This window comes from Chaetura pelagica, unplaced genomic scaffold, assembly GCF_000747805.2.
Source record: "Chaetura pelagica isolate M959 unplaced genomic scaffold, ChaPel_1.0 scaffold79, whole genome shotgun sequence".
In the NCBI taxonomy this organism is placed as follows: domain Eukaryota; kingdom Metazoa; phylum Chordata; class Aves; order Apodiformes; family Apodidae; genus Chaetura; species Chaetura pelagica.
The window spans coordinates 4,449,687-4,473,307 of NW_009969339.1; the positions used below are offsets into that span (position 1 = coordinate 4,449,687).

Here is a 23,621-nt window from a genome sequence, read left to right on the forward strand (position 1 = left end):
AGAGCGGAGAAAATGCACACACTAGAGCCTACGAAGACAGAGAAGTTGTTAATTAAGTACTGTTTTGCTGTTTCTACCTTCTTTATAGCAAATATTCATGGTGCAAGCAAAAAAAAAACCCAAAACAAAACCAAAACATGAACACACAAACCCCCCAAACTTGGAAGCTGAACTTAAAACCTGCTTTAGACACACGTATAATCTTCTCTTTTCATTACAGAGGAGACCCTTTGCCTCACATCGAGTACACAGCACAAGAGACTGCAACTTGGTGAGTTTTTTACTTACACGCTGACTCCTGAGCCATTCCACTGCAGTCCCAGGAAAGACTGGCAACATGAGACAGTTGTTACATTTTCAAATGGTGTTATCCATCTCAAGTTTTACTCCTTGGTTAAGTGTCACCTGTAATTTGTTTTACAGAAAGCCAGTCTCAGGGTTGGTCTTAACTACTCCCTTTCTAGAGCAAAACGCATTTTCCTGACCATCTCCTGCCTGACACTCCCATCAAGATATCAGAAACAAGAATGGAACCTATAATTCTAACTGGCCTCTAATTAACCATAGCTATGCTGGTAATAGAAATACCATCTTTCCAAATCTGTTACCAGGACAAAATGTTTGTTTTGCAGGAGAGAAATTCACTCATAAGATGTGGCTAATCCAATGCTCATAGGACAGAGCAGCTTTGCTTGTTCTCCTGCAAGTATTTAATTGCTGTTAGCGTGAATACATATAGTTTGCTCAAACTGAAGGTAAAGGAAATTTTGGAGTGCCCTTCAAGGATATATTATTTACACTGTAAAAAGGCCTTTGAAGTCATACAAAATGATGGCAAGCTACTTTTACATGATTTCTTCATGGAAGCTTTATTTCTCCTGAAGATTTGCTATTCAAGAAAAGCCCCATTTTGACCACCAAACACAAAAATAAATTCAATTAAAAGTATGTTTGTGGGCTTTTTGTGAAGTATGTGGCAGATTCAAAAGAAATCAGAGTTCTTATTTCATATAACTCAATTTCCACTATCTCCCAGTAATTTTAACAAATCTCAATAAGCACCAACAATTATACATTTCTATGACAATACAAACCTAAATTTCTCCAAATGTCCCAAATCTGAGCAGAGTCCCAGAGTTTTGCCAGGTGCCATATATGCACACAATAAAACAGAGTCTTTGCTTAGAAAAGTTTACAATTTTAAAGGAAAGGCAGCCTAAAGGTGGGAAAAAGGGAGAATGTTGAGCACATTTTAAAACTGTGGAAAATAAAACAACTTAGAGCTTATGTAATTTGCTCAATATTATACAAAAAGTTTATGTCAAAGCCAGGAATTAAACCCATAAGTTAGATATCTCATGCCAGAACCTCAACCACAGGGCCAACACATATTTTTCAGTGATTATTTTATCTGAAATAAAATCTACTCTGCCATAGGAAGGTTGAGGGTTATTGCCCACAATCACATAGAAACCTTGCATCCAACTCATCCAGGCAGTCACATTTTTATTAAGCTCAAATAGGTTTTTATAGCATCTTTCAGTTGTCAGAAATTGATGGTTGATGTCATGCTTATGATTGCTACCACTAGCCAACAATCTTGGCATGGGATGGTGTGTAGGAACGTCATGTTTAAGAAAGTTTAATTTTGTGTTCTTTCCTGTTTTTCCCTTTTGTTGCCAACCTCTATCATTCTAGTCCTTCTTCACCTAGAATCAGTCCCACTGTGGTAACGAATGGATCTTTAAAGGAGTATCTGTCCATTTCCCTAAACAGCCAGCCCTAGCAACCCAAGTTGCCTTGTTATGTAAAGCTGCTTCCAAAATTAGACCTCCCAATTGTTATCATAGCCCCTGGGACTGTGCCTAGAGGTCAGCTGCAGTACAACACAACTAAAAGGAGTGCTGTGCAATTGAACTGTAATCTGAACAGGAAATCTGTAGCACAGACTAAATTCCCTTGGTGTTCACTCTGAAGAGTTGTTGGATGCATTCAGTTTGTAGCAACATGGTTATAAAAATGAAAACTAATCAAGTGAAGAAATATGTCTTTCAGAAAGCAGAGGGTACAAATTATCCTAGTCTCTGTTTTCAAGCAGGGTTCTTGGAAGGCCCTGAAACTAAGTAGTCATAAAAGACATCTTGTGGGTAAAAGCTGTATAAGAAAAAGGGAGAAACTAGGACAAAATTATGGGGATGCACCTGTCACATCCTCATAATAAGGGTGAATAGTGCCACTTATTTCTAAAAAAATAAGGACATTCATGTAAAATAAGACCATTGCCTTTGAAGTCTTTGAAGTGGCTGGCTCTGTCCTTCATTATGAGGCTCTTTTCAAGAGTATTTCATAGACTGCTCTTTCAGCAGTTTGTCTTCCCATCTCTGGACTGAAGTACCATCAAGTAGTAGCTTTATGCTCCTTTGAGTGATAGCACTTCCATATGGTGAGGCATTACACCTACTGGAGACAACACATTAGAGCAAGCTAAATTGTTGCCTGGAAATATCTGCTACTCTGTTGACTTTGGAGTGAACGTTGCTGTTTGCCTTAGAGGTACTTAAGAGAGGAGCGACACTTAGCTTTGGATAATTCATCACTGGTCTTGGAGACTCCCTACATTTCTGTGGTAGACTATGTTTGGACACAGTAGATTGATACTTTGATAAAAGAGACCATATGTGCAGAAGTGTAAACAAGCCTGCTCTCTCTAGGCTCCAGTCTGGGGATGAACTGTGTACTGATTCAGATCCTATGCAATCCCACTGAAGTCAGTAGAATTCTATGGGGAAATAAGCCAGGGCAACACTTGAACTCTAGTACTCATTTTTTCCTAATTCTTCTATGGAAATGGCCCAGTCTCCTGTGGCTTTTGCAACAGTGACAGCAGCCACTGTTTCCCTATGTTCTTTTAATGTTTTTTCCTCCTAAGGTTTTCCTCCCCCGCTTCATTCTGGTTCATTACTCCCACACTGTGTAAGACATTCATACAAATGAAAAGAGCCATTACCAGGGACTTGCTATCACCTCCATAGCAACAATAGCATCACAAAAAAAAATACAATACAAAACCAACAAAAGGTCATTTTCCATACCCAGTATTTCCAAGAATGATCTCAATTTTCATAAAACAATGTTTTAAAAATTGTTAACACCCTAGGGCCATGTCTGAACAAAAATAGCCATTTCTATAAGGTTCTACTACTTGTTTATTTTGCAACGGCTAAACACATTCCAAACCACAGCTCTAAATCCAAGCACCGCTGTTTGGGAGACGCTTGAAGCCTGAGCCCAGATCTGGTTATATATATTTTTCTTCAGCTGGTCTTTTTCTGTATAATGGGCTAAATACTTCAAGAAGTTGGCAAGTCTTTCAAGTACATAGCCCATGCCAGGCATTTTCAACTGCAAAAGTATGAACCTTTCTGCCTTTCCAGACGTTACTCTTCAGTATCAGAAAATGTGCTTTTTGAGGGAGGAAGTTTGTAAGAGTCAAATATAGGCCAGGCATCATCATGCAGATGGAAGGACCAGCATTTCAAGTTGTACCCCAATGTAGAGATGGGGGGAACACCTGACTCATTCCATCCCTAAACTGCACAACACATAGAGGACCACAGCCTCAGCTTTCTCCCTGGGATTTCCCTGGTACCTCCAACACCCTTATGCCTAAGAAACACTTCTGAATTAGGATTAGTGTCCTGTTACATTAAAGGAGAGTGTAGGAAGGGGTAAAATAGATTTGCTGAAAAGAAACCACCTTCCAAAGGAGAAAAAAAACAGAAAAAAATATGTTTTACTACATCCACCCAGGCATCATCTTCGGAATATCAGGTATCCTGAGTTCAGATTTTTAGTCCACTGCCTGAGCTGGGAGTTTATGCATCTCTCTGGATCTGTATGTAGGGCAGGCAAGTACTGCTCAGTTGACGTGTGTCATGCTAGACAGTTTTTGTTTTTCAGGAGAGAAGTCTATAGGAAACTGAGCAGCCTTTACCCTACTCATGCTTGTACGCAGTACCTGGATGCTTTCCAGCAGCTGGAGAAATACTGTGGTTATCAAGAGGATAACATACCTCAGCTTCAGGATGTCTCCAGATTTTTAAAAGGTCAGTCATTCTGAACTATGGTTTATTTTAGGGTTTCCTAGTTATGCCTGCAAACCACATACACACACAAACCCTCTCATAGGACCCAAGCTGGTGAGTGGAGCTGATTAGCTGTAGAATTCCCTGTGCAAGACAAGCTGCAGCACTAGGCACATCTAGAGACCAACCTGTAAGTAAGTTTGTGTTTGCTCTGTGAGTGGCTGAAGCTGATGTAGCACTGACCAGCTAATTCCAGTACTACCAGCAGTACAGCCACCACAGCACATTGCTCCCCATGATTTCCACATGCAGGTTTTCTATGGGTTTGGCTGTATTTTATGCTTCTATGTCTGTGCTGCCACTAAGACCCAAACACAAGTACAGTACATAGTACAATACTGTACATACAGTACATAAGTACTACTTACCTCTCAAGGTCGTGTTTTTTTGATGCCTGAGACGGGATGGCAATGTATGCTAGGGGAAATGATTTCCAGGAGGTCCTTCTGATCAGTCAGCAGCTACCTTGAAAGGACACTGCTTCTTTCTGTCTCTGTGGCCCCATTTGCCATACTAAACTCTTTGGTAACTGTGGCATGGATGACAGTAGAGCAGAAAGGTGGTGGTGGTAGTCTGCAGTTGCATGAAGATGTGGCCTAAAATGAAAGGATACATAAGATTATTAAGTATTAGGTGGGGAATGACTAGTAAGGGGCATGAGAGGACAGGAGCCTGCACTATTTATATGAGGCAAAAGGCTGCATGGTTTCTCAAGGCCAGGTGCTTTATGTCAACCAGCAGTTTTCGTACTGTTGTCAAGAACAACTAAAGAAAATCAGTCTTAAAGCCTTCTTGCTCCTTCTTAGTTACAAGATGTGCCAGCAGGAGGAGAACAGCTGGTCACTATTATGACATAAATAATAACAAGCATGGGTTAACTTTAAATAAATTAAATTTAGATATAGCATTAAGAAAATCAAGTGACCTACTCCATGTATAAGTAGGTCATGCTAGTAAGATTGAGTAAGCTTTCTGTTGGTGAAGAGTTTTCTAAGATGCTGCAATTTTTAGGGAATATTAAGCTGTCCAATGACAGTATTTATTGCACTTTTAACATAAGGGAATGGAGGATTAGTATATGGAAAGCATGTCTCATGAGTACCATCGTGTCCAGTATCAGGAATTCTTCTGCATATGCATTATTTATTTTCTCATGTATTTTTCCTTCCATTCAACTACCCATCTTGCTTCCTTCTTCTAGTAACATTTCTAGTAATGTTTTTTTCTCATGAAATTGTTGATCTCATCTCATTTACACAGTAGCTGTCAGCAGGCAGCTCCAGAAATCATGAGATGCTGATTTGATTACTGCAGATATTCATATTCTTTAAGTGAATCAGGTGATTTCAAAGTAGGAGAATTTAGGATAATGTAAAAACATCATGTCATAATATGATTTGTATTGCTTATATTGGTTGACTCAATTTGATTGCCTGGAATCTCAGACTGCTCACTTCTTTCGTAGGCTCTTCTAAATGTTCTCTATAATATACAAATTGTCCTAGGCAAAAAATAATGCAGTAAAAAGAGTAATTCTGAAAATTCCACTAATAACAGATGAGAAGATGTTCACAATGAGTTTCAACTCATCTATTATAAACACAGTGTGTCTAGTGTAAGCTAATTGTCAGAGCTATTCTGACTGGGAATGAGAATCAGGCACTTCAGAGATATTTCATTCCTTCCTGGAATGGTGTCTAAGGAAAACTGAAAGAATGGCTCTCAAGACCACTGGTCTGTAGATAAAACCTGCATTAGTTTAGTGTACAGGCTTTGTAAAAGATTATACATAGATGGAACAAAATTTGTCCAAAAGAACTGTGTTTACAGCTAGACACAATAGAGTGAGTAAGCTGTTATAGCCCCACTATGTGAGTTTTTGACCTGAGCTCTTACTTCAGTGATTCCCTCCAGTACGGTAATTTCACTGTGCAGGATATTTTCTAGACTAGCATGAAGACTGTCATTATTGTAAGGTCCCTTTGTAACAAACTCAGTCTGAGTCAGAAGAATCTGCAAGGCCTGTAAAATAAATGTTCAAGACAGCTCCATGTCAAACAGGCAGAGTGAAGAGTATGATTTATAAAGCGTTATTGCTAATTTGGGTGGCTTTTACCAGAAGCATTAACAAGGCCAGAATTTTTGCTTCTTACAACTCATTAATACACTGTGTACTTAGGCTCTTCCTGTGTTACAGGTGTGCAGTGCTTAACCAACCAAACCTTAACCCAACTATAGACTGTGATGTGCCTCCCAAACTTCCTCAGCGCAGAGTGGATGTATGTCAACTACAGCTTGTGTGGAGATGCATAGTGCAGTTCCTCCTGTCACTGGTTAGCTCTGGGTGAGCCCTGAACTGTCCCACTCTCGTATTCAGCACATAAATCCCAGGATATATCTTTGCTAAATACTGCCTCTAAGGACTGAGCAATTCTTTAGCATATATTGTTAAAAGACTTTGGAATAGAAGAATAGAATAGAATAGAATAGAATAGAATAGAATAGAATAGAATAGAATAGAATAGAATAGAATAGAATAGAATAGAATAGAATAGAATAGAATAGAATAGAATAGAATAGAATAGAATAGAATAGAATAGAATAGAATAGAATAGAATAGAATAGAATAGAATAGAATAGAATAGAATAGAATAGAATAGAATAGAATAGAATAGAATAGAATAGAATAGAATAGAATAGAATAGAATAGAATAGAATAGAATAGAATAGAATAGAATAGAATAGAATAGAATAGAATAGAATAGAATAGAATAGAATAGAATAGAATAGAATAGAATAGAATAGAATAGAGTGGAGTGGAGTGAAGTGAAGTGAAGTGGAGTGGAGTGGAGTGGAGTGGAGTGGAGTGGAGTGGAGTGGAGTAGAACAGAACAGAACAGAACTACTTCAGCTGGGAATGATCATGTAGTCCAACTTCCTGACCAATTTGGGGCTAACCAAAAGTTGAAGTATATTATTAAGAGCATTGTACAAATGCCTTTTAAACACCAACAGGCCTGGGGCATTGACCACCTCTGCAGGAAGCCTGTTCCAGAGTCTAACCCCACTCTCAAAAAATAAATCCTTTCTAATGTCTGGTCTACACGTCCCCTTTTGCAGCTCTGACAAACTTCCCCTGACGCACCTTTGAGTATAATAAACTATAGGGATGGAGAAAGATAGGGAAGGATATTCTGGGGAGAAAGTGATCATGTTATAACCAGCCCAGACCTCCCGGTAAACTTGCATCTTCTCTCTTACTGAGCGGTATCTGTGAACTTAAGCAAGAAATTCCATTTGATTCCAACACAAGCTGAACTGCAAGATCTACCAGTTGCCTGGCCTGCTAGTGGGGCCGGTTTGAACAGAAATGAGATCTACATTAAAAGTATTCAATATTTATTTTGAGGGAATTTAAATTATTAACCATGAGACTATTTAAATGGCAAGTGTTTTTCTAAAGGGTTAACTGGATGAACCTAGGCACATCTTTCTTTCTAGGAAAAATGTTTGGATTTAAGCATTCATTGTCCTCCACAGCTGGAAGAAATTACAGCCAGTGAACTCAAACAAGCTTACTCTGCACAGGCCTGTATACATGATTTTTTTAGGTCAGAATTAAGCCTAACAGATCACTTTAGGTCAACTACTCAAGACCTTATCTTCAAATAGTTTTGATTTCAGAGATCTTTGGGCAGCAGGTCCAATTAGCCATACCCCCAGTTCTCTACTGATTGCTGGTTTTCTTCTGCAGTAATGAAACAGAAGTTCAGATTTTGCAGATATTACCTTCAGGAGATAACTTTTTCCTATGGCTTTTCAAGGCAACTGGCCAAGTCTGTTCCATCAGCAGACTGATTCACTGGCATATATTTAAAAGGGCATTTCAGGGAACATAAGCTGTAATGTTCATTTTCCTTCCTGCTCCTGTGACATAGATGCTAAAGCAATGTAAATTTCCCTAGACCTCTAGGTAGTCCTTCCAAAACTGAGTTACTGGGTTTGGTTCTCATCTAATATATTTTGCAGCTGGTGCAGTTTTCTCTTTGCTCAGTCTCAGAATTTAGTCCAAAGGTTACCTGATTCTGAGATTTTTCACATTTCTCTGGATTGAATTAATAAGGCATCAGCAGCCAGGGAGCACACCTGTTGTGTCAGCTCCTGGCCAGAGCCTAAGGAGACATAGTTCATGGTCTGTCTACTCCTTCAAACACCCTGCTTTCTTAACTGGGGATGGGCGAGAACAGCAAGCTGCTTTACAGCCACTTCTGATACCTTGGTTAACTCTGATGCCTTTGCTCAGCATATAGACAAAAATAAAGACGTAATCTCCATAGGTTTGGGGTTTTTTTGCTGCTATTCAGCTTTGAGGCAATCCTGTACCAATTGCCTTTGAATTCAGTGGAGCAATAGAAGATAATAATGCCAAATGCTAACTGCCTGGTCTGTCACGTTGTCAAGTTGAAGCATTCCTTTCTGTCCACTCTTTTTTTGTCCTGTACAGCTTCAAATATTTTATCACTTCTAATTCTGCCAGTGAAACCTTTAAACCTTCCCCCCCCTCCCCTTTGTTCTCTCTCTCTCTTTTTGGACTCTGCTGAATTAACTCATTCCAACCTCAAATTGTTTATAAAATTAGGAGGACAAAAGCTCCCATGTTGTGGTATCCACAGCCGGTCTGATTCACTGGCATATATTTAAAAGGGCATTTCAGGGAACATAAGCTGTAATGTTCATTTTCCTTCCTGCTCCTGTGACATAGATGCTAAAGCAATGTAAATTTCCCTAGACCTCTAGGTAGTCCTTCCAAAACTGAGTTACTGGGTTTGGTTCTCATCTAATATATTTTGCAGCTGGTGCAGTTTTCTCTTTGCTCAGTCTCAGAATTTAGTCCAAAGGTTACCTGATTCTGAGATTTTTCACATTTCTCTGGATTGAATTAATAAGGCATCAGCAGCCAGGGAGCACACCTGTTGTGTCAGCTCCTGGCCAGAGCCTAAGGAGACATAGTTCATGGTCTGTCTACTCCTTCAAACACCCTGCTTTCTTAACTGGGGATGGGCGAGAACAGCAAGCTGCTTTACAGCCACTTCTGATACCTTGGTTAACTCTGATGCCTTTGCTCAGCATATAGACAAAAATAAAGACGTAATCTCCATAGGTTTGGGGTTTTTTTGCTGCTATTCAGCTTTGAGGCAATCCTGTACCAATTGCCTTTGAATTCAGTGGAGCAATAGAAGATAATAATGCCAAATGCTAACTGCCTGGTCTGTCACGTTGTCAAGTTGAAGCATTCCTTTCTGTCCACTCTTTTTTTGTCCTGTACAGCTTCAAATATTTTATCACTTCTAATTCTGCCAGTGAAACCTTTAAACCTTCCCCCCCCTCCCCTTTGTTCTCTCTCTCTCTTTTTCTTTTCTTTTCTTTTATTTTCTTTTTATTTAATGAGAAAAGTTCTAGTAGCCAGACAGAGCAAGACAAGAAATGTTGGAAGAAACATTAAAAACCAAACCAAAACAAATCTTGTAAATGGCTTGGTTTCTGGGTGGGATTTTTTTGTTTGTTTGTTTACATAAAATAAATTAGGTTCCAGGCTTCATGACACAATAGAATATGGATAGAGAAGGGAAAATAAAGCCATCTCTGATTTTTTTTAAATGTAGTTTTATGCTTTAAAGAAGATGAAATGTCATTTATGGGAGCTGAGAATGCAACACAGATTTTGAATATAGGACTTCAAAAAGATTATCATTGGCTCTCTTTTAAAGCACTGATTTTCAATTTTCTTAGCTTTGCAGACCACCAACAAGTTTCCCATGGAAATGTAGATTCTGTATCCTGCTGGCCATAGGGCTGGTTATTTTGTTAGTCATCTCTCACAGACTTTTTGTATAATGCAGGGTGTCCTGGAGTAACACTGATAGCAGAGGCTAAGATCACAGTGCACCAGTACTGCATTCTTCTGTCCTGTTCTATGGACACGTGCAGAGCAAAACACACACAAGCACATCACTGGAAGGTTGTGTAGTTAGTTGTAGTCAAACATAATGGTGAAAAAAAAACAGAGAGAGGAAAAACAGGTAAGAGTGCTGATGGAAACTTTGATGTTAAATGGTTAAGGGCCAAATTCCAGCACTCTTATCTCTGATGAGGACCTGTTTGCCCTTTCTTCTCTATGTTCCCATTCTAACAAGGTCCAGACAGAAAGATAAAATTGATAGCAAATGTTAGAAGTGCTGAGATGGTTTATGCATGTTGAGCATGCACTGACAAAGGGAAATTAAATTGAACAGTATGCTCCAATTTTAGTGTTGAGGGTATGTTAACCTAGGCCTGTTGAGGAACAGAAGATTTGCCCAGATGGAGCAGACCCATCATCAGCCTATTTCTGTCTTCAACAGTGCAAAGTACCAGGGGTTCCAGCACCAGGAATAAGAAATTCTGCAGGAGGGGGCTAAACAGTTACTTAGCATCAGGCAAGAGCCAGGAACTCTCAGACAACCATAGTGATGGAGTGTGTTCCCAATCTAAGTCCTTCTTTTACATCTGTTATACAGGAAATGAGATAATCCAAGAAGTAATAGACTAGCCAGCCTAAGAATTCAGATTCTGTCCTTCCTTGATCAGAGGGGTCATATGTGACCTCATGCACATCACTGACATGTGGTATATAGTAGATAAATGTGTGAAAATGTGCTAAAAACGTAAACTGAGGTATGTAGTACTCCCATATCTCATATAATTGCTGTGTGAATACGTTAAGGGTGGATGGCTTGGTGATTTAATGTTGCAGCAGTCTGACCCTTAGCAGTACAGGGACACATCAATAATTATAAGCTGGGATGTTCCTACTATGCTTAAGTGGATGATGTTACTGCAAAAGAGCATGAAGGTCCTCTAAAACTCCTTACCTGACTTAAGTGTGCCATATAGGTAACCCTAGAAACAATTGAATTCAGTCTCACTTCCCTTTGCAGAAAGAACAGGTTTCCAGCTGAGACCAGCTGCAGGACTGCTGCCTGCTCGTGACTTCCTTGCCAGTCTGGCATTTCGTGTCTTCCAAAGCACACAGTACATAAGACATTTCTCTGCTCCTATGCATTCCCCGGAACCGTAAGTTTGATGCCATGGCACAATCCCATCCTTCTGAATGTGGTGGGGATTGTTCTCTTGGGAACAGCTCTGGAGCTCTATCCAGTAGTCCACAGAATGAAACAATTTGAGAAACTGGTAGCTGGAGATTTAGAAGGGGAAGTCATGCATGAAAGGGTGTGGGTCTCTGTCTCTCTTACAAAGTTGTCTGGGGAAGGAAAAGACTGGAGAATATCTGGTTTAATCTTTTCATCCTGCCTTCAGTTACCATCTGCTGGGGTTTGATTCCCTGCTGTGAAACTCTCCCAGCAAGTGCTGGCCAGACAACAGCAATTACATTTCATGAGAAATTACAAGTTCGCACAGACACTTTTGTTGTATGCTGGGACAAAACAGGGGCCTTTCAAAGATGTTGTGACATGGGAGACTGGTGCCTGTCCATTCCAAGTGAGACAATAGCCAAGGTACTGGGGGGCAGCTGGCTTCCCATGGCAGAAGGAAATGCTCTGCCACGCTCACTGCAGAGCCAGGCCAGGTATGGAGGCAGCTACTGCAGAGCAGCCCTCACACTAACTCCATTTGGGGGTCTATTGGCTAAAGTCCTTCATGGGAAGTTCCAGTTAGAGCAGGAAAAGAAATATTTATTAAACATAAAGGTCACTTGTCTTCCAGAGACTGCTGCCATGAGTTGTTGGGTCATGTTCCCATGCTAGCTGACAAGGAGTTTGCCCAGTTCTCACAGGTAAGAAGCTTGTTCTGCTGCCTCTTTAAGCAACTGGTATAGATAGCAGGCCAGATGTGCCTCAAAGGCTCACCAGACATGGAACACTATTTTAAGACTTGATTGTGCCTGAGTTGCAACCTCCAGGGGTAGTGCCCAGGGAGACATCTGCTCCAAGGGAGTGGTAGCACTGCTCCCTAAGGACATTGGGTAAAAGGAAGGGCACGCAGTGCTTGTGGGACTTCTCTGTGGGAGGGCCGTGTCAGTCTGTAGAAGGATACCAGTGGAGCCTCTGTGGTGGTGCTTGTTTGGGTTGTACTGACTACGTGGTTCCCCTGGCTTCCTGTGCTACACCACATGAACCTCACCAGCAGCAGCCATCAAGCCCCCAGGATGGTTCTGTCTCTGGATCTACATTTTTTATCTCACATGATACTTCAATTGTGTCAATCAACATGTCATTAATTAGAGTTGTTTTTCCTTTTACCACTCACCAGATTCTCACAGCATTGCTCACACTGGTGAGGAAGCTCCAAAAGCAGACAGGGCTTCTTTGTACAATAAGGGGCTATTTAGGATGAGCATTCAGTGTGAGACCCAAGTGAACTCAATGACCTCTTATAATTACAGACTTCAGAACTATGAATGGGCCTCAAAACCATAGGAGAAGGAAGAAGATAACTCACATTCTAGGCTTATCAAACAGTGGCCAGTATGGAAACTGGCAAGAAGAGCAGCAAGTTTACCTGATGTAGGTCCCTGTGAGAATATCTTTAAAATAAAGCCAATTCACCTCATATAAGGTGGTTTCCAACTTGGAAGGTTGTATCAACTTGGAAACATACCAGTTTCCGTTTTGGTCGTAAGTTGAGTCATTGAGTATTGAGTATTATCAGATTCAGACCAGTTGTATTTAAAATATCCTAGTAGTCTCTAATTTATTCTGGAGGAAACCTCTTCAGTTCAGTTCAATCCCAGAACTGAAAACACATTAGAAATAAGAGATTATAGCAATTTCAAAACTTTCAGCTTTCCTCTTTTCCCATCTATAACACAGGCTATATAACATGGGATCGCATTAAATTAATCCTCATGTTTCACTCCTTTTTTTCACAAAGTATTTTCACAGTTGAATTCACCCCATGAATATTCTTTTTTTGTTCCATTCAACATGAGACGATGAATGGTGAAAATGCCCTAATTTTGTTTGTTTGCTGCATGATATGGCTCCTGGGATAGCTAAGAAGAAACATCTACAGATTTCTATTGTGAGAATAACAATTAACTGGGGGCACAGATTAGAGTAAACAGAATCCTCACTGCATGGATCTGACCTACTCAAAAAGGCTGGCAGAAAGACAGTGAGAGACAGAAAGGTAATGGCAAAGAGAAAACACACCTTGCTATCCTTTCTTCTCATGTATCCTTATAAATCTCTGCCACGCATAGTCCAGCATTACACCAAGAGATGGTTAACTTTACACAGCAAACACTGGGGATTGAACGCTCATCTAATGTGGCTCCCAGTGGTATGTAGCTGGGGGCCAGGGAGAGGTAGGCATCCTGGAAGCCATGGAAGGTCATTTTGGGTGACAAAAACAATGAATAGTTCATGCTATTCATGCTAGAAATGATGCGGCCCTCCCTCTTCCCCTCTTTCTCTCCCTTGGGCTGAATAATCACACCAGTGTAACACTGCCTGCTTGCTTACTTGCTTTAGGATATTGGACTGGCTTCTCTTGGAGCATCTGAAGCAGAGATTGAGAAACTGGCCACAGTAAGTGCAGATGGCAGTTTAGTATCGGAGGCAAAACCCAAACGATTCACTGCACATCCCTTACTGTGCAGGGAAGGCTCTTCTCCAGTGTCCCACATTAGCAACAAAAATGGGAGCATCAGAAGGATTGTCTCTTATCCTCATCCACAGGTTGGGGAGGTGGGGTTTGAGCCCCTCTGGGAGAGCTCAGAAGCATGTGATTCCACCTGAGGAAGTGTTTATACTTTTGTTTCTATAAGAATATATTGTAAGAAGAAATATAAGAAATTGTAGGAAGCTGAATCCCTACAGTTTCAGCCACAGGAGGGTCCCAATTCACTTTCCAGATTTACCTAATAGACTGAATACCCAATGTGATTTCTGCATTTTCTCCTCCATAAGGTGTAAGAAGCCATCAGAATTTACCTCACCATGTATTCAGTCATTTCACAAAATAGATGGACACTTGAAAGCAATTTGTGAGCAAGTATTGTCATTCAATTCTGAGTCATTAGGCTGTATATGCCTGCCAAAATAACCCTTGTGCAGCCAGTTGCTGCCATCTTAACCTGTTTTGAAAGTGAGCTGAAGGCTCCTTCACTAGAAAGTGAAGACAGAAAAGAACCTGTAACATACTTGCTATCCAGACATAGATTTCTAACATAAATTATTTTTTCTCTCTGGAAGCCCTTGTGATTCTCTGTATTCTAAAGAGAACACAGATAACTAGCTTAGATGATATGACAACATTTAAGTTAACTAAAAGTTTGTTTAAAGGGTTTCAACTTTGCTTGTGTCTATAATACTTGTAAGACAAACTTTGAAATGCCATTATTTCTTTCAGTCCCTGGACTTCTCCAAGTAGGTGGATCCATGCTCAAGAGATGGGAAATTGGCAGTGTTCATTTGTTTACAAAGTGCCACTAGTATCATGTCTTGTACCCTGTTAAAACAGTGAGAGCCAAAAGAACCTCCTAAGTAAAAGCCAAATACAAGATATATGAGAAAAAACCTAAAAACAATTCCTCTTCCTCCTATGTCTCATTCTCCAGTTGAAAAGGCCTTCCACAAAATGAGGAGATACTCAAAAGGCTTTTCCCTTTAAGAAGATTAAAGAAGAAAAATAAAGATTATTAATACAATAAGAATGAAAAATTATTACCTGTCCTGTATAGAAAGCATTTCAGGATTCTGCTGAAAGAAAGATCCTGGCATGCTGTCTCTTTAGGGTTAATTTTGCAGGCTAAAACCAAGTCATTGAAATTAAAAAACATGTGAAAGAGGGTGGGAGAAAGAAGGAAAAGGAAAGAAAGACACAAAAAAGACAGAATAACATAAGAGTTTCATATTATTTTACAAACTGTCTGCAGCTCTTTCAGAGGGGTGCTGAGAATGCAATAGTTACAGCTAAACTGAGGTCCAGCCCTGTGTGTGAGGCAGCACAGGGCCGTGTGTCCCTACAGGAAAGTTGAAAGTGTTGTGACATAAAACTGTACTCTTGAAATGCCTTATCTTATCCATGTTTTTATTTTGCACAACACCTGTCCAGCTGCTCAGGGGTCAGGCTGTGTCCAGATTGGTCCTCTGCTGTCTGTTCCCTTAGACGCTCTAATAAGGGAAGGGCTAACAGGTTGGAAGAGGCAAGAGTTGCTTTTATCCTACTACTGTCCAGCAGGTAAAGAAAGAGTAGTCCTGAGAACACTTTATTGCAAAAAAAGCCCAGAGAGATGTATCTTTATTTTCTGCTGGAGCATGATAAAGATATAATTGGTATGATCTTACAGGGTACATTGCTGCTAAGGGATAAGTCATTCTTCAGTTCTTTGGGATGCTATCACACAGACAAAAGAGAAAGGAAACTGTCTTTTCAAGTACCTTTCCTAGGGTCTTGAACCCTCCATTGAGGTCTAGATGTCCTTCTGGGGACAATGAGTTGAAATCCTTTAGATTCCACAGAATACAATGAAGCACAGGGCTGGCTAAGAGGTTGCAGTGTGATTTGTAAAATCTTCCAAACAAAGACAGGACTTTATGACTTTATTTACCCATTTAATTATCATAAGCAATTTTTTTATTATTATTTGGGGGGAGGGGAGAAATGATGGCAACTTTTGAAAAAAAGATGAGTTTTGGTTTTCATGTGTTATATATGTTGAGAGAAAAAATAATTTTTTAATATATAAAACTACAAAATGTAAAGATACAAAAATATTAAGGAATGAGGATAAACAAAAATCTAAGGAAAAATTGGAAGCTTGAAAATGAACTGCCTGTTGAGACTGTTTTTCACAAGTTGTTCTTATTAACAGCTTTATTGGTTCACTGTGGAGTTTGGTCTCTGCAAGCAAAATGGATCTATCAAAGCCTACGGGGCGGGACTGCTTTCATCTTATGGAGAGCTTATGGTATGTGTTAAATATATGGTATTGAAAGATTTTTATAATCCAGTTTTATGAACTCTCTAGTAAAAGCAAAATATTGTTTCTTCATATAAACTAACACAATTTCAATTACTGATTTTTCTTTTGTGAAGAAATTAATTCCCCCTTCCCAGAAGCTACTGAGTAGGGGGAAAACTACTGTAGGCTTGTACCTGCCTTCCAGCTAAACAGATGAAATGCAGTGAAATCAGCCATCCTATAATATACTAGATTTGTGTCTTACTGCTCCTGGCCAGTAGTAACACAGTTGACTTTAACCTAAAACTCATGTACCTTTCTGAATTACTCACTAGAGGGCAATATAATGCCTATTATCAACTCTGCTACCTCATCTATGCCACTGAGATTCATACACACAGCAATCAGAAAGGCACTGACTGACTGGACTAAATAAAATGGAAAGAAATTGTAAATAGCATGGACACTGACAAAAAGAAAAAACTTTAGTATTTCACTTCTCTAAATATGTTTCGAAACTAATCCTATCTCGAGTTGTATGTAGATTAAAATCTGCATATGCAGATTTGATACTGCCCTGCCTCAGCAGATTAACTGTGGGAAGAGGAGCTGTACAGCTGGTATCACTAGGTCTCAACTGTTCCAGGTTGTGCAGATACAGAATTATTTATTTATTTATTAATTATTAAGAAAGAAAATACAAGCACTCTTTTCAAGCATTTTTATAAACCAGAAATTTTATATTTTTTTTCCATAGGAGATAGATTTTAAACTTAGCACACAGACACAACAGCCTAACAGCCAGCTACATGATACATTCACATGGAACCATTGTTGGATTGGCACAGCTTGGACTCCCCTAAGTGGAGATAGTTGGATGTTGTGACCATAAACACATCATAAAACTCTCTTAATGGTGCACAGGTCAGCCTACTTTCCAGCCAATAGATAGAAACAAGAAACAACATGTTGCTATATCCCAAGACATTCCTAATAGGAGTCCCAAAAGAGGAACAATTAAGGGTTAACAAAGAGAAAGGAGAACCCTCCCAGATATCAGCCTTCATTTTACCACCTGCTGAGTTTAGCATTGATTTTCTCCTAACATATTTGAAAACCTTTGTGAGCAAACTCTGTTTTTTGATTTGCAGAACTTTCTCTGCAAATCTCTTGATGAACTGAGAGATTTGCATTCTCATTATCCTGCTTACTTTCACAGGCTACTTTTAACACAGCTTACTTTCTAACTAGCAACCTGGTCTTGTGCCTGACTGCTCATGAACATGAGCAGAAGTGTGCTAGCAGTATCATAGCACTCACCTGTAGAGTAGTGAAACATTGTTTTGAAACAGCAGAACAATGGCCTTCCTTACAAACCATGGTCCAGTGCAATGCATCTGGTTTACATGTTAATCTGATCTAGGATAGGGCTGAAGCCACTGTTTTTCTGAGAATCCTTCAATGTTTGCTACATTCGCAAACAGGAAGCCTAGGCTTGCTTTATTTACCTGGGAAAACAGAAAAGGTCCAATATTAAAGCACAGTTCAAGGCAACATTTATCCTACTCTTTAAATCACATGCATGTACGTGTCAAACAGGGTACTAAAGGGCAGAGCTAATCATGTCTCCAATTTGTTTAGCTTTCATAGTAATATGCACCACAGAATATATCTCAAAGATGCTGCCTCTGTCTTCTGTTTGACATTGACGAAGGTAAAAATTGTATCAAAAGTGCTTGCTTTTGGGGGCACCTGCCTTGTGCTCTCTCTCTTCTCTTTCTACCCTTTTCTTCACTAGACACCAACAAACTCTTCTGCTTTATATTATTGTAGGCACAGTTTGTTCACAAAACTGTGCTATTTAACAGAAAAGTGTAAGTGCCTCTTAAATTACCCACCTCTAAGGTTGAGAGTGGAAGTAGTAAATGTCCTTGAGTTGATAAATGGCAGTCTTGTCATTACTTTAATCATCAGTAGTTGATGGGTAAAGCTGCTCGATAAACTTTTGATACAATTCAGTCCACCAAGACCTTCATCCATTGTATTACTGAAATTACACACAGATCTGGTAACATTTACATTCAATGGGTAATGAGGAAGGACTACCTTCCTCTAAAACTATGTCCATCTTACATGTAACACCTAACACAATCTGAAGATGGGCAAGTAGTTCACCAGCCACACTGCCATGTGTCTTGCACAACCCTTCTATGAGCTCTGCAAGTTTATCACTAGCTTTTGGAACAGCAGCTTCATGGGTTCTGTGCACTTCCCTTTGAGCATCACAGACTTCTTGTACACAAATTAATTATATCCATGGCCTTAAGTGCTGAAGTTTCTTGTTATGGCTGATTGATTTTTATTTGAAACAAAACTAACATAAAGAAATGTTTCCACTTAATCCTTTTAGTCTGCATAAGCATCTGGTTCTAACTTCCACATGGACAGTGGCAGGGTGAGTAAAGTGCTTAGGTCCTGTGCCTAAGCACCTACTAGCAACTTCAAAATGCGTGCCAACTGTTTTTTTTACTGCTGAAGACTGTAGTGTCTATTTTGTAGAAGGGATTTTTTTGGAAATAAAGCAGTGGCTAAGCAATTTTGTTAGGGACGATGAAGACTGAAAGATAGTGAGGCTTATGATAGCCTTCAGTTTCTTACAAATCTCACTTTACAGTCTTAGACTGGCTCTTGAGAAAGCTCTAGATAAGTTTTGCTACTGCTTGGAAGAAAACCATTGTCCATCCTGATAATTATCTGACAGTCTTCTCTGTATGGGCCCGGATGTGGGCTTGTGCATGGAGGCCCACAACTCTATTCCACGTCATTGAGCTGATCAGCATATCTGGCACAGGCAAACTCATAGCAGCTCATGTGACAGAGAAGACATACTGCAGCATCCTGCACAAAGAAAAGGGGATTTAATCCCTGAAGGCTTCTGAACCAGGAGTAGCAGGATGATTTGGTCACAGAGGAGGCAATAAAGGCATACGTTACTAAGGCAAGGTGGTTGGCTACAAGAAGATAACATCTAACCAGCTGGAAAGGGTGAACAGAAGTATGTCCAGCTACTGTTATGTGAGAACTTAGAATCAGTAGGAAGCTTGGGAACATCTCTGAGCTGCAGCCTGGACTGACTGCCTGGGGGTGTATGACTGTAACCCAGGGAACCACATTGTGACTATGAAATCTTCAAAATTTTTTTCCTTTTCTCCACAGCTCCCACTCTGAACAGTTTGGACTGAGTTTCTGGTAGTTATTTTCTGTGGATGAGCTGATCCTGCCCAAACTCGAGGCATAACTTAGGGGAAAGACAGAGGATGAGAGGTAGAGCTAGATATCCTCTGCATAAGACTTGCACGTGAATCCTTGTTATCCAACAAAGCACTTATTCACAGCAGCGAGGCATCAGAAGGGACAGGATAACCATCCCCAAGTCTAAACTGAACAGTTGTAATGGGTCTGACTGCTGGCCAACCTTGCCTCCTCTGAACTGTAAGAATTCCTCCCCAACAGTTCTCGGTATTGCACTGTTTATTTCACTATATTCTGTCAGCTGTTCTACATTATCCAAAATGCTTCTCCTGTTAACACTCAGCTGGACTCTGTCCTACATACTGTAAAATCTTATGGCTCATACCACACTTCTGGCAGCACTCAGTGCTACATATGCTTTTCTTGCAGCACAACAAGTACTTAACTTGTAGAGGCCTTTAAGGCCATCCGGTTTCAAGCTGAACTTCCACTGAAATCAATGGAATTTCAGTTCTGCTTCAACACTGACAGCATAGTGGGACCCCTGTCAGGTTCTGAGTTTCTGAAATCTTCTCCCAGTAGTCCCCAGAGCTTCTAAGATTATAAGAGAAGCCTCATGTTTGTGTATATCATCCATCTTAGATTGCATGAGTGCTCTCCAAGGTTTATTCTTCGATTACACACTGCAAATGAAGAACAGGAAAACCACCAACTTTTAGCATTTCTTTTTTATTTTTTTATTTTTCAGGTCCTGTACTAATTTCTGCATCAGTTCTGCAGCAAATTGCCCTACTAGTTAAGGCAGGCTTCCAGCTATGGGAAGTTCAGGCTCAGCTCAGTGAAACATCCAAAAATGTGCTTAAGGGTACTGTCTGAATTTTTGCAGTTATCAGATGGAGCTGGAAGTCTTGTGCAGTGTCACTCACTCTTACCAGTTATTTGCAAGTACCATGGGATGGGAGTTGGTATTTGGATCGTAAAATACTGATGGGAGCCTTCTAAAGGCTGGGAGGAACAGAGAAAGAAAAACAGGCAGATCTCAAAGATGTGGGTACTAAAAACTGTCCTTAGGTGAACGTCTCACACTGTCCAGGCTTAAGGTGGAAAGCAAGGTCTTGACATTGAGTGTGACAAATTGCCTTTTTCCATTTTGTTTGCACCCAGGACACTGCACTGAAACGTCAGTCACCAACTTGGCCAACTGGAGGCCAAACCAGATTTTAGGTACATTTATGGTGCAGTTCATATGTCACTGGGGCTGTGCTGGCTTTAAACTGTTGGGCAGACAAATTGTGCAGGAGCTCACTTTAAGCCTGAGATGTACTGCCTTCCCAGGATACTGTATAGGTACCAAACAACCAATATCCACACAATTACACTGTCAGAAGCTCTGCTGCTGGCTGGGTTGAAGGGATCTCCAGTATGTGTAAACAACTGATAGATGTGCTTATGGACAGCCATGTGGACATGAGTGGCTTCTATAATCTTCCTGTCTGCCTGAGAAGACAATTTAGGTAAACTTGAGAAGAATGTATAGAAGAACCTCTGTGGTCCCAAACACCAACATGCATACACAGAGTATAATATGTATTTAGAACTAGGATTTCAGGGAAGCTTTTCGGCTGCTTAACTGGCATGGGAACTGTGCAGAAAATGCCAGGAGCATTCTGTCGGTTCTTCAAAGCAGCAGGAAATGCGATCTTTGTGTCATGGGCTGGGGACTTTGAAATAGTGCCACACAGGGCTGTGAATCTTCAGTAATGCTAGTTGAAAAAGCAGCATGATGTTATTTTTTCTTCTAGATATTCAGAGTTTGGCGAGTGGCATAAAATTCCCCCTCCCTGTCTGAAAATATGGCTATGGTACCCAATTGTACATCACTGTAACACAGGAAACATACATGTTTTCTTTCTCCTTTAAAAAATTATTAATTATTTCTCTTATTAACTTCTAATTATGAAAAACAGCTCTCACTGGTGAAAGACAACAACTTGATATTGCCTTTAACTGTTCCACAAAGAGCATTTCACAGCCCAGTAGGCACAATTTCTTGCCATGTTCACTCACCTGCTCTAACCTATGTTGTTCCCGTTACAAAGTACGCTTTATCAAACAAGCCGGAGTACAAGCATTTTGATCCAGAAGTGACTGCAGTTCACCCTTATCAGGACCAAGCCTTCCAGCCTGTCTATTTTATAGCAGAAAATTTTGAAGATGCCAAGGCCAAGCTGCAGTAAGTAAAGTGTTTGAGGGTAATTTTCACTGGAGGGGGCGGGGGGAGAGACGGGGGAATCTGGTTTGAATCCTAATCTTGATACATCTACCACTTCTGCAATGACTGTGCCAGGCAGTCTCACTCCACACTTCATCTGCAGAGTGTTTTTTTCACAAGCAAGTTAAATATGAGATTGTTTATCTCAGAAAAGCTTCATATAAATATATATTGTTATACCCTGTCCTATGCTTCATGTTAGCAATGCTTCATTCTGGCAACATCTGAGGTAAATTCTGTACCTGAATTTTAAGAGTAGAACACAATGCCAGAGCTGGGGTGCCCATGTGCTGGTCCATACAAACAGGAGATCATGAAGAACTGTTTTACTCAAGGTTGCACTGAAATTTTATAGCAAATCCAGGAATTAACATGAATCAGCAGGGGGCTTAAAAACAAGATTGCCTTTCTCCTCTGATTATATCTGCACAAGAATGCAGAATCAGCATTCACAGGCAATCTAATTTCTACAAAGTAGCTGGCTGCAACCTAAATAGCATTATTTCAAATTAGCTTGAGGTGTTTCTAAGTGCATTTCTTCAACTGTATTATGTTATTCAGTAAGAAGGCTTTTTAAAAATATATTTTTTTTTAGCACAAACAAGGTTTCAACTCTGGCCTTCATCTCCAAAAGTTAGAATAACATGACCAATTCTGGCTGGAGGCAGGAGGCTGGTTGTGGAGCTACTGAGGAGCATGGACAAGGTGAAATGAGGAACTGATTAGAGGAAGAGAATCTGGGCCAGACTTCTTCCCTTCTCCCCCCACCTCTACCCCAGAAGCACTGTCTGCTGGGTTTATAGCAATGGCAAATTAGGCCACTCATCTTAAATCTGAAGGTTCACATTACATTATTAATGTGTAAAAATGTGGCTTAGAAGTCACTGGGAGAAAATAAGGGACTTCAAGAGAATTTGACTCAGGCAAACCTGAAAAGAACTTACATTTTTTTTCAAGCGAGTTGCGCAGCCAAAGCTGCTCAAAAATAACCAAAGGCACAAGAATCTGTCAGAACGGAAAACATAAGGCAACAGCAGCACAGGGGGTTCCTACCAGCATGCACTTAATGGAAATATTGTCGAAAATGGCAAGCCATCATGTTTTTTCTTTTAATAGAGGCAGCAAAATAGCCCAGGATGCCTATGCCTAGTATCAACAGGTTTTTAGAATTTCATGCAGAAAGAGCTACTCCAGGTTATTTCTTGGAAGTGAAGGCGGAAGACATGCTGTGCTCCTGCATTCCTCAGCTTGTGGTTGTAATAACTCTGGATTGTGTTAAGGCAGAGCTGTAAGAGCACAGACGGGTCTGAGCCAGATACACTGAAAAGCAGGCACTGCAGATCCTTTGGGCTACAAGTGGTTCAGCCATGGGGACAATGTACTACACCAGGCAATGTCAAGGACTAAAAGTGAGGAGGTGTCTCAGCAGCCTCTACACCCTGAGAAATGGCTTTTGGACTAGCACCCCTGTCTTCTTCCCCCACAGAAAATACGCAATGAAGATCAAGAGACCTTTTTCTCTGCACTACAACCCATACACCAGCAGCATAGAGATTATGAGCACACCTCAGAAGATCAAAAGGGCACTCCATCAAATGAAAGAGGAACTGAAAAACCTCTGCTTGGCCCTTGAAAACCTCTCTTAAAACTACAGCAGTACATCTCACTGGGCACTGGGATACTTGTAGATGGCTTCAGCACTTGAAGATTTAGTGATGAAGCTGTAGTTGCATGTGAAAATCTTTAACCCACAAAACAGCTCTGTCAAGCACTGTATTTAGGCTGCTGACTTAGCCACATTAATGAGTTCCTATTGAGTTTGTTTCAATAACAAACAAGACCAAATTACTCCAACTTTTAGTAGGTGATATGAGTTACAGCTGCTTGGAGTGTGTTTATCTGTTATTATTGGACATTTACATGTTTTTTTTAATTTACTTGCCACCTTTTTGAGTTGTCTGCCACAAAGTAGCACAGTAACTTT

At 40.3% G+C, this 23,621-nt stretch overlaps 1 protein-coding gene across 1 annotated transcript in view; it reads left to right on the forward strand.

The window, feature by feature from the left end:
• Positions 1–23,283, forward strand: part of LOC104396082 (tyrosine 3-monooxygenase-like) — a 31,585-nt gene extending 8,302 nt beyond the window's left edge. Inside the window, exons 5-12 of the mRNA XM_010005865.1 lie at positions 221–271; positions 3,961–4,106; positions 11,123–11,258; positions 11,910–11,979; positions 13,679–13,735; positions 16,024–16,119; positions 21,465–21,598; positions 23,124–23,283. Of these exons, the coding sequence (XP_010004167.1) occupies positions 221–271; positions 3,961–4,106; positions 11,123–11,258; positions 11,910–11,979; positions 13,679–13,735; positions 16,024–16,119; positions 21,465–21,598; positions 23,124–23,283 (850 nt within the window). The remainder of the gene's footprint in view (positions 1–220; positions 272–3,960; positions 4,107–11,122; positions 11,259–11,909; positions 11,980–13,678; positions 13,736–16,023; positions 16,120–21,464; positions 21,599–23,123) is intronic.
• The last annotated feature ends 338 nt before the right edge of the window (positions 23,284–23,621 follow it).